The 12,364-nt window shown below is 38.3% G+C and overlaps 1 protein-coding gene across 7 annotated transcripts; it reads right to left on the reverse strand.

Annotated features, from left to right (window-relative positions):
- Positions 1-910: 910 nt before the first annotated feature.
- LOC148830870 (alpha-1,3-mannosyl-glycoprotein 4-beta-N-acetylglucosaminyltransferase C-like) lies at positions 911-11,994 on the reverse strand. 7 transcript variants are annotated; one of them, XM_088920568.1, is made up of 5 exons: positions 11,567-11,979; positions 9,054-9,252; positions 6,937-7,100; positions 6,057-6,204; positions 911-3,971 (listed from the first exon to the last, which is right to left on the reverse strand). In XM_088920568.1, the coding sequence occupies exons 3-5, from the start codon at positions 7,033-7,035 to the stop codon at positions 2,821-2,823; spliced, it is 1,398 nt and encodes a 465-aa protein (XP_088776694.1). In that variant the 5' UTR covers positions 7,036-7,100; positions 9,054-9,252; positions 11,567-11,979; the 3' UTR covers positions 911-2,820. The 7 variants fall into 7 exon arrangements, with proteins under 7 accessions (XP_088776694.1, XP_088776695.1, XP_088776696.1 ...); XM_088920569.1 differs by having other exon boundaries at positions 10,973-11,979; XM_088920570.1 differs by lacking the exon at positions 9,054-9,252 and having other exon boundaries at positions 10,973-11,994.
- Between the last annotated feature and the right edge of the window lie 370 nt (positions 11,995-12,364).

Genomic DNA, 12,364 nt, shown 5'->3' on the forward strand with positions numbered 1-12,364 from the left:
CCCCCCTCCACTTTGCTGCTTGCATTACGCTTGGCACAGCTCGCCTGACAAAAGTCCTCTCCTGTCTGCCAGAGTGGTGGACCTATCAGCGGTCAGTTAAAATAATGAAGTTAAAAAACAATTAAAGTCAGGAAGAATTCTATTTGGTCTTTAGCATATGTGATCACATGATTTGACTTGTGTCTCAGATTAAAATTTGCATTGACGTAAACTGAAACACTTATTGGCTTTCATAGTAAACCCTCTGGAGTGGGCACTTTGGATGTGTCCCTGCTTTGTTTCCCAAGGTACACTTTACTGTAATATTAAAAACAGAGTCTCAGCATCAATGCCAGTTAAGATTCCTTACCACACCGAGATCAACTGATCTAAGGGATTAAGTAAAACAATTTAGCAGCATGGAAAATTCTCCTACTTACCATTTGACTAAATTCACACCCCACCTTTCTTTCATTTATGCAGAACTGTGCAAATATATTTGAAAACCCCAATTCTTGAACGTTTTTATGTTGTTAAATCAAACCAGTATAACATAAATAATAATAATAAAACTGCAAAACAACCAAAATGTCAATGTCTAATACTATGTATGAATTTAAAAAGCCACAAATTTAAAAAAAAGAAAATTTTTACTGAGACCTTTTAAGAAGGTAGGCTGATGGAGTTTGCAGTGTTGGGGGAGATAACTTACAGTATAAAACGTTATCCATTACAGTCATTAAGTTTCTCTTACAAATGATTAATTTTTAAAATTAGCAAGTAATCCATTAAAAGAAGCCTTTCCTAATATGTGTTGTCTGCACATATAGATAGGAATCCCATAGTTCTGTAAATACTGTAGCAATCAGAAGAACTTGACTGTTGAACATTTGATCTCCAATGCACTTTCAAGAAATGTCAAAAAAGCATATTTAGTTTTGAATCATTTTAATTTAAGAAGTTATCAAATATGAATAAAATTTCTTCAATAAACCAATATTATATGTGTAGAAATCCCAAATATATTAATATGCCATAATACAGTTAATAATTTCATTTATACGTTTTTCACAATCTTCAAAGTACTGTACAATAGCACAGATGCACATCAAAAACAAAAATAAGGTGGGGAAAAAGTCCAGCAAAATGAATTAGAAAAAAAAACAAGAAAAAAATAATGAGACATTATGAACTTCAGGGAAAATAGAGTTTGTTTTGAAAATGTCAAAAATATCAGTTTCAAATGGACTTGGGCAATGATTGTCACCAATGTGATGCTGAACACAAGAAGGCTCTATCACCCACGGTGTGGAGCCAGGTCTTCAGCTGGTACAGGACTTCTTACTCAGCCAATCCAGCATTAAGAACTGGATTTGCTCAAGAAAACATTCATATGGAGGTAGACCATTACATGCCTTCTACATGAGCAGAAGACCCTTTAATTGCCCTGTAAAGTGAAATTTACAGTAGATGGAAGTTGTGTTGATGCACAACACATTTAAATGGCATATAAACTGCAGGACTTTGGACATTCTGAAGCTTATTTACTACCAGAAGTAACACCTTTAAGTGAAGTGTTAATCTCGATTAAATAAAAGCATTTATTAATGTTTCAGCATCATAAAGGCAAGGGTTTTACTTGAGCAATGTTAGGCAGGTGGTAGAAAGAGACCCTTGCAATGCTCCCTTATATGTGTTCCAAATGATAACAAGGGTCAAAAGTAACACCAAGGTTTCTAACGTCCATTAAAGGTTTGATTTCAGCACCGTCAACAAAACACTGCAACTCTGCAAAGCTGTGATTGGGAGCCTATAAGCTTAAGCTAGGTCTTGTTGGTTTAGTTGAAGGTTCTACTGCCTCCAAATCTTAGTATCAGACATTTATAAAGTGCACGAGTAGTATCTAGTCTGCAGGTGTATCTGTGCATCAGTGCAAGAATGACAAAACCTCAAACGATGAGGCAACGCATACATATTAAAAAGCAATGGTCCCAGCACAGAACATTGTGGAACACCCTGAGTAAATGGAACAATATGAGTTTTACAACAGTGAAAACTTTACAAACTAAGTCCTTGAAGCCAAACCAATGAAGGGAGACAGTGTCAAGAGTGGCACTTAAGTTCAGAAGAACTAAGTAACTCACAGTCAGAAGCCATTATCAAATCATTAACTACCACCACCAACTAAATCCTTACCAAGGGCTGTTTCAATATAGTCTCTGTCGAAACCAAAACTGTTCAGAGCACATTACACTCAAAACTAAACTGTAAATTAATCTCCCACCATTAGTTAACACCACTGAGTGAGCTTTGAAATAAGAACCTTACACTAAAAAAACACAATGTATTCCAAAGTGTGTCCAGCAAAAAACAGCAGGTATAAAGTCATTTCCAGATGTTCAATAATAATTGCTTCTTCCCACCATTTCCCAGTTCCTTCCATTTCTCTCTATATTTCTGTATCCCTTTTCACTTGTTGTATCTGCACATGGATAATGTGGGCTACAAAAGACATTTAAATCAAACAATATCTTTATGGGGTATAAACATCAGCAATGTTTATTGCTAAACTTTTATAAGGCCTTTTAAGGACAGGATTCTACCAGCAGCTGCTGCATCCCAGTTATGCACATTCTCACCCAATGCCACCCATTTTTGTTTTATTAACTGAAATAGAGAAGTGATGGTCTGATCGGCATAAACACTAATAGATAAAACCGTGATGTAACAGCACATGGCCTTCTGCGGTTTATCCTGTTCTCAAACAGGCCTGTTTCAAATAGATACATTTGGTTCATGCACCCATTTCCTTCTGAATCCTTAAAGCTACTTGATTGATCATCATGTTTTCTTTTTGATCCAAAGGTTTATTCTTCGGATTATAACCCAATCTTCCTGTTTTTTTGTCACTACAATTCTTAAACAAGAAACAGGAGAATTGGTACTTCCTTCTATATTGTTTTTCTCAAAATGCCCATCAACAAAATCACCAAGTTTGATATAATGTGAACATTCAACTCTATTCTCCAACATGACTGGTTTTGTTCCCTGTTCCACCTCTGCAGACTGTAGCTTGTCCTTCATTCTGTCCTGGGAACCTGAAAGGATCAAGACACGTGATAACATAGCTGGTTTGTGCAGCACAATGGTAAAGTAGCTACCTGGAGATGGAGACTTTCCCCAGAAGTAGTCTTCTCCATTGTCATAAGCTTTATTAGCAGTGTACTTCTCAAACTGAGTGATGTTGGTAAAGATGTCTGCTGGAGGGTTGTCAGGAATATCACTGGGATTCTCTTCAAAATCATTATCCTTTAAGTGGTTCTTGGTCCCTTGAAAGGAGGAATACAGCCCCACATGTTGAAATAAAGAAGGTCTGAAACGAATCACTTCCTTTTGAGCAAGAAGTGCTCGGAAATGACCTAACAGCCAGTCACAGGGCATCTCCTGGTAGAAAAGAAAAAGAAACTGAGCAAGTCGTGGCAGGTCACTGGAATGGTATAGCTTGCCAATGTAGCCAAGCTTGGAAAATTCCAGGGTCACCCAAAAAGAGTCCTTTCGCGATGTAAGGAACTTTTTAATGGAAGTGAAAAAGTTCTTGGAGCAGAGAACATCGTCCTCTATCATAACATAGTAATGTGAGAGGTTGGCACAGAAGTTGAAAAGGAAGGCATAGTCCACATTCTGCTTGGAACGGAAGTAGACGCGGTCGGGTGCGTCGTTAAAGTTTCTCTTCAGTCCCTCTAGATGAGGGTACTGCTCTTGAGGTGCATGAATTACCATTAGATGGCCTTTCAGGACATGGTGTGGGAACCTCAAGGAGATGTCCTTCACCACCTGAATGTTCCAGTCCTTGTCAAAGTCTGCAAGGAGGACCACCACCACCATCTCTTTCAGCTCTTCATCAGAGGACTGTGTAAAAATAGAATTGAGCGTTTCCAGGAGGTAATTGCCTTTCTTTCGCTTGACCGACGAGAGTCCCACCGTGAGGTATTCTGAAAGGAAGAAAATGCGTTACTCTCTCATACTCTCTAGTAATGTCATCTCTTTACAAAAATGCCTTTTTTACTAAGTCTTAAGGTATTTGGACTCAAACTCCTATTGAAAATTTCACACTTGCCTTTTGAAGCCATATGACTGATGTAGAGGTTAGCAATTAGAATTAGTAGTTGTGATGACAATGGTCAAACTGGTCTGATATCAGAAACTTTAAGTGGATAAAGATACAATGAGGTTGAGTGTTGAGTTGTGTGTATTTTGCCCACCAGAGAAAGGATCTTCCAATCAAGCCTACTTAAGCACGGTGACAGGTGGGCACTGGATAAACCTATTATTCACATAAACTAGAAACTCAAATGAGCCCAACCCCATACCAATCAGAGGTTCCTGTGAAAAGTATCAGCCTGCACAACAGGAATTAAACAAAATGTCAAACAGCTGGAGAACAATCTACTAAAAGGAAAGGGGCAAATTGTAATTGCTGAAGAAATCCTGGAAGAGATTCTGTAAGATTAAGAAAGTTATTCGTCTACTGTGGAGTGTTGAAATTGAAGAACTCAGTTATAAAATGGACATTACAGGATGAGAGAACATGAGGCTTCTTTTTCCCCACTATTTCTTTCTGAAGAACTAACCCCTACTTGGTTTCCAATTGTTTTTGTTATACACCCACTCAGATTGGAATAGTTCATTTTGTGTTCACATCTTGGTTCACACTTCCAAAACCTGTAACTTCACACAAGGCAGGAGGAGGAATGCACACCTCAAACCCACACACTCTTGAGATATTTATATTGATATTTAGATATTTATAGACTACACAACCCTGTACATGAGGCTTGTCCTCCACTGACAGGACTGCAAGCCTACAGTGATACCAGCCTAAATTCAGCTAGTCACCTAAACACCATGACTTCAACTCTGCAATGCCTGGATCACAGAGCTCAATCTGCAACCAAGAGAGTGCCTCTTCCAATCGCACCTCTCAAGAGCAACAGAACCATAATTTCTGAGAGCAATAGAACCACCTCTGCTTGTCCTGCTGCGAAAGAACCAGATAACGCAAGCAGATGAACTCCTAAGAGTACTTGGCTTACAAGATAACATCAATTACACATAAGTCTATATATTCACTTATTATAAATTGAATATGCATGGTAATGATACACTGAACATTGCAATATACAGTGTATATTCACATGCTCTGTTGGCACACTCTGCTGTAGAAATCTGACTCATTATTCCTGACCAGGCGCGAGTGCATTTTAAATAAGATACCTGCGGATGTATGTGACACAGGCATAGCTGAAAGACAGGGATGGTCACTCATAAAGCCCTATTCATGATAATAACATAAGGTGACCATAGCTGGACACTGACTACAAAACTCAGGTTGGTAGCTGCGTTTGCATGCATAGACTGCAAAGGAACCTAAACGTAACCTAATCGTAAAGGTTTATTCCATGCAGAAAGGAAAAGAAAAGAGATACAACATTTCAGCTGTGGAGTCTTCTTCAGGTGCGTGAAGAAGGCTTTACACCTGAAGAAAGCTCCACAGCCAAAACGTTGTCTTCTTTTGGTTTCAGCAAACTTTTACTTGTTCCTTTGCAGACTATAAAGTTCGCTCAACACTCCTGTGGGGGATAAACCTTGTGTGTCTTCTCCCAGTGCTCTCTGGAAATGGCCATTACCTCAAACCTTCACTGGACTGCATTGTGACACTCCTTGCATCCCTCCACTGTGTTCATTAAGTCAACATCATAGCATTGATTTTGTGAGCAAGTTCCCAATGTAAACTTTTAAAATTATTATTTTTTTTAGCTTTGACACCTCTTTATTTGTAGTTTGTTTCAAAAGTTATTTGCCTTGAAAAACAATCTGCCATCACATCCTGAATATAAAATCATGTGCTTTGTGCCACAGAATGAAGTGAATGTATCCCCAAAACGTCTTTTAATTCCTGTATGGAAAGATATCTGTATGCTTGTAGTCATATAAAGACAAGAGCAATGCAGTCTTTTAAAATATACTACAGTGACTACTAGCATTAATATAGTATAGATTTAACTAGCCAAGCTTACTTTGTTTCTGCACAGGAAATCCTGCTAGGAAGTGGTAAGAGATATTAAGTGGTGAAGAATCATTTTGCAGTTCGGTGAAACTCTGCAGGTTTTTTTCAGAGTTCAGCTGCCGTGAGACAATCTCTCTTGCCCATCGCTTCTCTTCCTCCTGCAAATGCAAAGCGCTTTCAAGATTTGTTTGTATAAAATTAGCATTGACACTTTCTACCTTTTCGTCTTTTATGATTACTTGAATGGCCAAGTGCTGGCTTTGAAAAAGAAACTGATGGGTTCAACTGGGATTAACTGGTGACTTCTGAGACAAAACTGAATTTTCATGAGTATTCCCTGAGTGAAGATGCTGTAGATGGAACTGGAGTTGGGGTTAATCAGACAAAACCATCATGATTAGAAATTTCAATAAATTTTTGTATTATGTATTACAATAATATAATTACATTAAATGGTGTGCAATCACATCTTTACATCCTTTATGGTCAAGGAAAGCTCCAAATTTAGCAATAAATCCCATATACACTATGCTTACAATGATAATATTAAAATGGCATTACCTGCTAAAAACACAAAGAGTCGTCACATACAGACTGATAAGTATTTCTGCACAGCAGGAATTAAATTAAAGGAATTAATTGTTTATTCATATCTGTGCCAACCTTTATCAAGTGTAACTATTGTGATGTGGACAATATCAGCATGTTGTACAATGAGATCTCCTTAATTGTATGAACAAAACTCACATCGTAAGCAGCTTGTTCATATGTTAAAGATAGTATAGATCTTGTAATGAGAAATGTTGTTTAGACATTGACTCAAAAACCCACAAGAACCCATGGCTGTCCTTTTTCCATTAAGCAATAAAAAATGATAGTAGTTCACGTACAGTGGATAAATCCCCCTTGTTATTACGTGTAATGTAGAGGACAAGGACGAGGCAAAGAAAAGGCAGGTAGGAGACAGTCTTCTTCCAATAGATTCGCATTGTCACTGGACGTCTGAAGCAAGGATGGCAACACTCCTTGTGAGCAACTCTATCAACCTGTGGAACTGAAGAGTACAAACACGTCAAATCTGCCTGTTCCTGACTGCAGGACTTCCCAGTGCCGCTCATTTGTTAAACGTACTAGACTGTACTCCTTTCAGATACTTAGAGATTTTACTGATAATGTTAAACTTCAGATTTCCCAAAGATTAAGAACTGAAAATGACAAAAAGACATCATTACTCCACTTCCCCTGAAGATTTTCTAAAATACAACAGAAAGCTCTGAACAAGTGAAATCCTGAAGATACTGAGATCAGGACTGTGAAGTCCTACAGTATGTGATAAAAAATGCTGTCTTATCATTTCACCCCACAAATTTTACTACATTTTGTGACCTTTAGCAAAGAAAATGTGGTTTATTTCTACACAAAGCAGAAGTTTTCTTTGTCCTGCATGGAGTGATAAAACAGCTTGTTATTTGCTGGCATTCTCAATGGTCCATGTGCTCATCAATGATAAGACTGGACTAAAACCTGCTCCTCAGATCCAGCACAGCAGGGGAGGGGGACAGGAGATTGGGGAGGCTTGGAATGCTGCAGCTTACTGCACAGTGTTTCTTCTGTATGATTTCTGTTTATTGGGTTCTTGGTAGGAATCCTGGAAGCGGGTGTGAGTATTATGTCAGTATTTTGTTCCAGTTTTGAAACTTTTAAAGCAAAATAAAACATTCTAAAAACATAAAAAAAACAGTTCACAAAAAACTGCCATATCCCTAGTTATGTTAAAACTCTGAAAAGAATGGCAGGCAAAACTCTACAAGTCCTATACATGCCTAAATGTGGTTTAATAATGTATTTTTTGTATTGTTCCTTACTTTCATGAAAATCTATTATATGGGTATAATAGGTATTATATGGCAAGGAAAGTTTTCCCCTCAGACAAAACCTTCAGCGTTGTGCACTGCTTCCTCTTTAAAACTTGCCACAAGCCCTTTTGAAATTATTTCAACACAGCTTTTAAGGATACTTTAGACAACTGCAATAGTATGGTGCAATTCAGTGGACAGTTCAAGATACAGGGTGGGCGTTGACCTGCCTGGTACAGAGAATGATAGCCTGTTTATCTTCATTGCAGGAGAGATGAGGCTAGGACTTTTATCCTGTCTGTCCCCTGTTGTGTAAAGCTTAAGGCATATGAACACTGTTACACAACATTCAACTTTCATAAAATTTTACTTTACATAAAACCACCATAAATTATTTTACCGGACCCTTTTTAATCCAATAATTTATTTTTTTAAATTTTATTGGATGACACCATCTATTCATTATATTACAAAATGCATTCGTGTGACCTAAGCAGTGCTTTGAATAGTTCTTAAATCAAAGACAGTATTCACATTACTATAACAGTACGAAGTATGATCTTCATAAAGATTAAATCCCTGTGATCATGTGGGTTTTGCCCACAACCCCAAAAAAGAATGCTGGCTAAGGTAATTGGTACCTCTAATTTTTTTATTTAACTTGTACAAGTGTATGTTGCTTTGGATACAAATGTCTGCAAGTTTGGCATTTTACTGAAGCAATCTGAGTGAAGTGTAGTACTGTACCTGATCCATGGGTATAACAGCAGTGCAGGAATCTAACCCATGACCTACTAGGAGCAGTCCAGAGCCTTAACCAGTCCCAAACACTCCCAAATACACTGAAGAGGAAATATGAGAAGCAGGTGTGCAGCTACCACATACATCATTTACAGCACTAGATTTTAATATTAGACTGAGTGGGAATTAAAAAATTAATTTCCAGTCAATACTGACGTCAAGGATTCTTTGAGGTGTGTCTGAAATTACAAGTTTTCCCCAACAATCCTGTTTTTCAACAAACCTATTAGAACAAAGGAAAAAGTAATAGGTTTATTCTATGCTGAAAAAAAGAAGAAAGAAAACAACGTTTTGGCCGTGGAGCCTTCTTCAGGTGTGTGCAGCCTACGCATGCTGACGCAGCTACTCACCTGAACTACAGTTTTTTTTTTGCTTGCAGTAGTTTTCTAAGGAGCAGTGTTTTCTATTTTGCGATTTGAAAGTGCCATGAAATACTCATACTGCCAGCACAGCCACAGTGCTACCTTAACATACTTTTTAAGAGCTCCTGGGTCAATTTTAGCTCCGCGTTTCCTTTAGGTACAGTTACTGACGTCAAAGGCATAAGATCTAGAAACAAATAAAACAGGTGTAGAAAATATGAGGTGCTATTTACAGTAGGAAACCTTTGTACTTAGCAATGCAAAGTCCATCAATCTGGTTTATTTGAATGAATCGGTGTTAGGGTCTATGATTGCCTCCTTTTTGGCATCAGTTTAAAGGAAAGACAAGTTACTGGGCTGTTCATAGCCTGCAATTTTTTTTTTTTTACAAGATGTAACAGCCAAACAGTTGGTCACTGACAGGACATAATATGGAACACCACAAATCATGGGACTTCACCAAAATCAAGGGAAAGGGCCTTATCAAGAACGTGCACTCACTATAGTGCACATATACACACACAATATGTGTGGGGAAAAAAATTCATTTTTATCACAAAGCACTGAGTTTTTAAGAAAGAAAAAACTAAAACAAACACCCAAAACTTGATTGTTAAGGTGATTTTAAAATCCTTTGGCTTGCATCCCAGGCTTTACATGGCTATGTAGCAGATATGTTATCTGCCTGCTGCCCTCAACATGACTTTTGCTTAGTAGATTCAGGTTTACCATGTTCCCACTGCTTGTCTGTCGTCCGTGGGTGACAGAGCCTATTGTTGCTCTAGAACACCACTCCAAAACCGGAGCTTTTTTTATCCAACATTCAAATTGACCTTTTTATGAAGGACTTAATTGTGCTTGTTTTACCTTCAGCGTTGCCTACGGCATTTTATTGGCTTTGTAATTTTATTTAACTGCAAAGTGCATTGAAATAATCGCTTTCCAAGGTAGTATATAAAAGTATATTATCCTTAATAAAACGTTATCAAAACATCTAGAAAATTATGGTTTTGTAAAAAAATTATATAATGTTACTTTCAATTTTCACTTCACTTATCCCACAGCCAGTACTCTATTCATATTATTTCCACTTTAACTAACTGCGCGTTTTGTTTTGCTTCTCCCGCTTAGCAAAACAAAATATTAGAGTTGCTTTCATTTATTATTTATTGCCTACTGACGGCTTATCTGTTTTAGACGGCTTCCCGTTATCTAATAACTTTCAGTGCATCCCTTTCACCCACAGAAGACAGACATTTTAGAAGCGAAGTACTGTACTTTTACTATGGACAAAACAGTACATTTAAAACCACAGCAATAAAAACTGAATGTAAATGTTAGTTTTAAAGTCAACCGAAGACGTGTTTTTTTTGTGCAAGATGCAAGCCAGCTGAATCTAGTAGGACGAGGTGTATCTTAAGTGTTTATTTTATTTAAATATGATAAAACCACATGCTTTCACACTAAACTGAATGTTAGGACCAATCTAACTCGGTGAGACTGCGCGAATGTTCTACACCGGGTTGCAGCTAATTATTCATATGACGCGTTTCAAGGTAACTTTACGCTGTTCTTGTTTAACCGGTTTGTACAATAAAAACGTTCCATACTTGAACATGTAAAAAATAAAAAGCGGAAGCCATCCGTTAACATACAGACTACATAAGTGTTGAATGAATAAGCAGAAAGTACCACTGTGGCGTGCTCACTAACTTGACCTTACCCATGTCGTTATCTTCATAAATTCATTAAAAGAAACATTTAAACCGTCTTTATATCCACATGACGTCAATGGGCGTCTTTTAAAATCTTTCCATAAGAGAACGGAACCTACGCAAATTTAATATTAAATCTCGAACTGATCAAGGCATATTTTCAAGGCAGAAACGTACAGCGGTTCCACTCACCTCTAGGTTAAATTTTGGAAGTTCCGCTTGGATCGTCAAGCGATAAAAACTAATCCCATACCCTTTAAACCCAAAGGAGCCGGTTGCTCCTTTGAGGCCATTGATGTAACAAAAACATGAGGTTATGTGTCGCACCCCTACATAACCTGATGCTGTCTCCCGCACAGCAAACTGTGACAGCCCAGCTTCGACAGTTCAGTTTATTTTAAGTGTCGGTACCCTGCTGCCAATAGGCGGAAGTAGATATTTTTGGGGGAAAAAAAAAGGAATGTAGGAAGAGAACAGAACCACAAAATTTCCCTGCCTGAACACGGGTATCTGATTGGCTATCAGGATGTCGTTATTAAAAGACGCTATTAACTATAGCGAAACAGACCTCGACCATAAGGTAATTTTCTCAGTTTCAAGTGTGGTAAATTAGAGGACGTTCGTCGCACTTCTTATATTAAGAAAGGTGCAAAGTGGTGTCCCAAAAGGGACATTTCGTGATAGTTTCTGAAAAAAAAATCACTCCAAGGCTCCTGGAGACTGCAAGACTGCTCGGTGCCACGAGTGACCTGCTGAGCAAACAGGAAGATGAACCCTATGCGGTACCTTAGGGGGTCTAGAGATGAGGGTAAAGTCCCCGGAGGGCATGAGGGCTTGGCGAGAGGCGAGGTCAGAGTCGAGTTCCGAGGTTAGTAACAAAAGGTAGGCGAGTAGGTTTCCAGTCCAGAAGAGGGTAAGGCGTAGTTAAAAGGCAATTCCGTGATTCAAAAGGTGTAGGTCAACGAGAAGACTTCCAATCCAAAAGAGCAAGACAGTAGATGTGGTCGAAGGAAAGTTCCGAGGTTCGTAACTAAGAGAGAGTAGGAGCTCTAAAAAAAAACGACCAATACCGAACGAAGAGCAGAGGGTTCTGAAGGGTAAGTATTGTACGAGGAAGAGGGTGCGTTGATTGATGGAGTGTCGTGGTTGGCTGATTTGCAGGAGCGGCGTCGTTTGGCAGAAGTGTTCAGAGTTGGAGAGTAATTAGCACGGGTGCGTTTCCGTGTGAGAATGTAGGCAGAGGGCGTGACACTCGGGGTGTCTTACCCAGAGAATGCATACTTGTGGTTTCTTATTTGGATAAGGGTTAACTTTGCCCAGCTATTAGCGGTGTTTAATAGCAACAGCAATAATAAAAAACAGATGATCCATATGCTGTTCTGTATTTAATGCAAAAACCTTTAAAAACACGCAGTCCGTGAAATGACCAAAACATATTCTGATGTTGTGTGCTTTAATACTGCCAGGGCATTCCAGGCGTGTATTTTTGCATCTCTCTCATCCAGCTTTTTACTGTACGTTTGAAAATACACTTGAGAATAAATAAATATTATTACTCTTTCTTAATCTCAGTATCAAGGCAAT

This window comes from Atractosteus spatula, chromosome 7 (assembly GCF_055471065.1).
Source record: "Atractosteus spatula isolate fAtrSpa1 chromosome 7, fAtrSpa1.hap1, whole genome shotgun sequence".
In the NCBI taxonomy this organism is placed as follows: Eukaryota; Metazoa; Chordata; class Actinopteri; order Semionotiformes; family Lepisosteidae; genus Atractosteus; species Atractosteus spatula.

Excerpts from the sequence above, each read along its gene's own strand:
- LOC148830870 (XM_088920567.1), bottom strand. The coding sequence starts at position 7,164 with ATGAGCGGCACTGGGAAGTCCTGCAGTCAGGAACAGGCAGATTTGACG. Across the intron at positions 6,205-6,936 it reads ACAAGGGGGATTTATCCACT|GAGGAAGAGAAGCGATGGGC; the intron begins GTACGTGAACTA and ends TTGCATTTGCAG. Across the intron at positions 3,972-6,056 it reads ATTTCCTGTGCAGAAACAAA|AATACCTCACGGTGGGACTC; the intron begins GTAAGCTTGGCT and ends TCTTCCTTTCAG.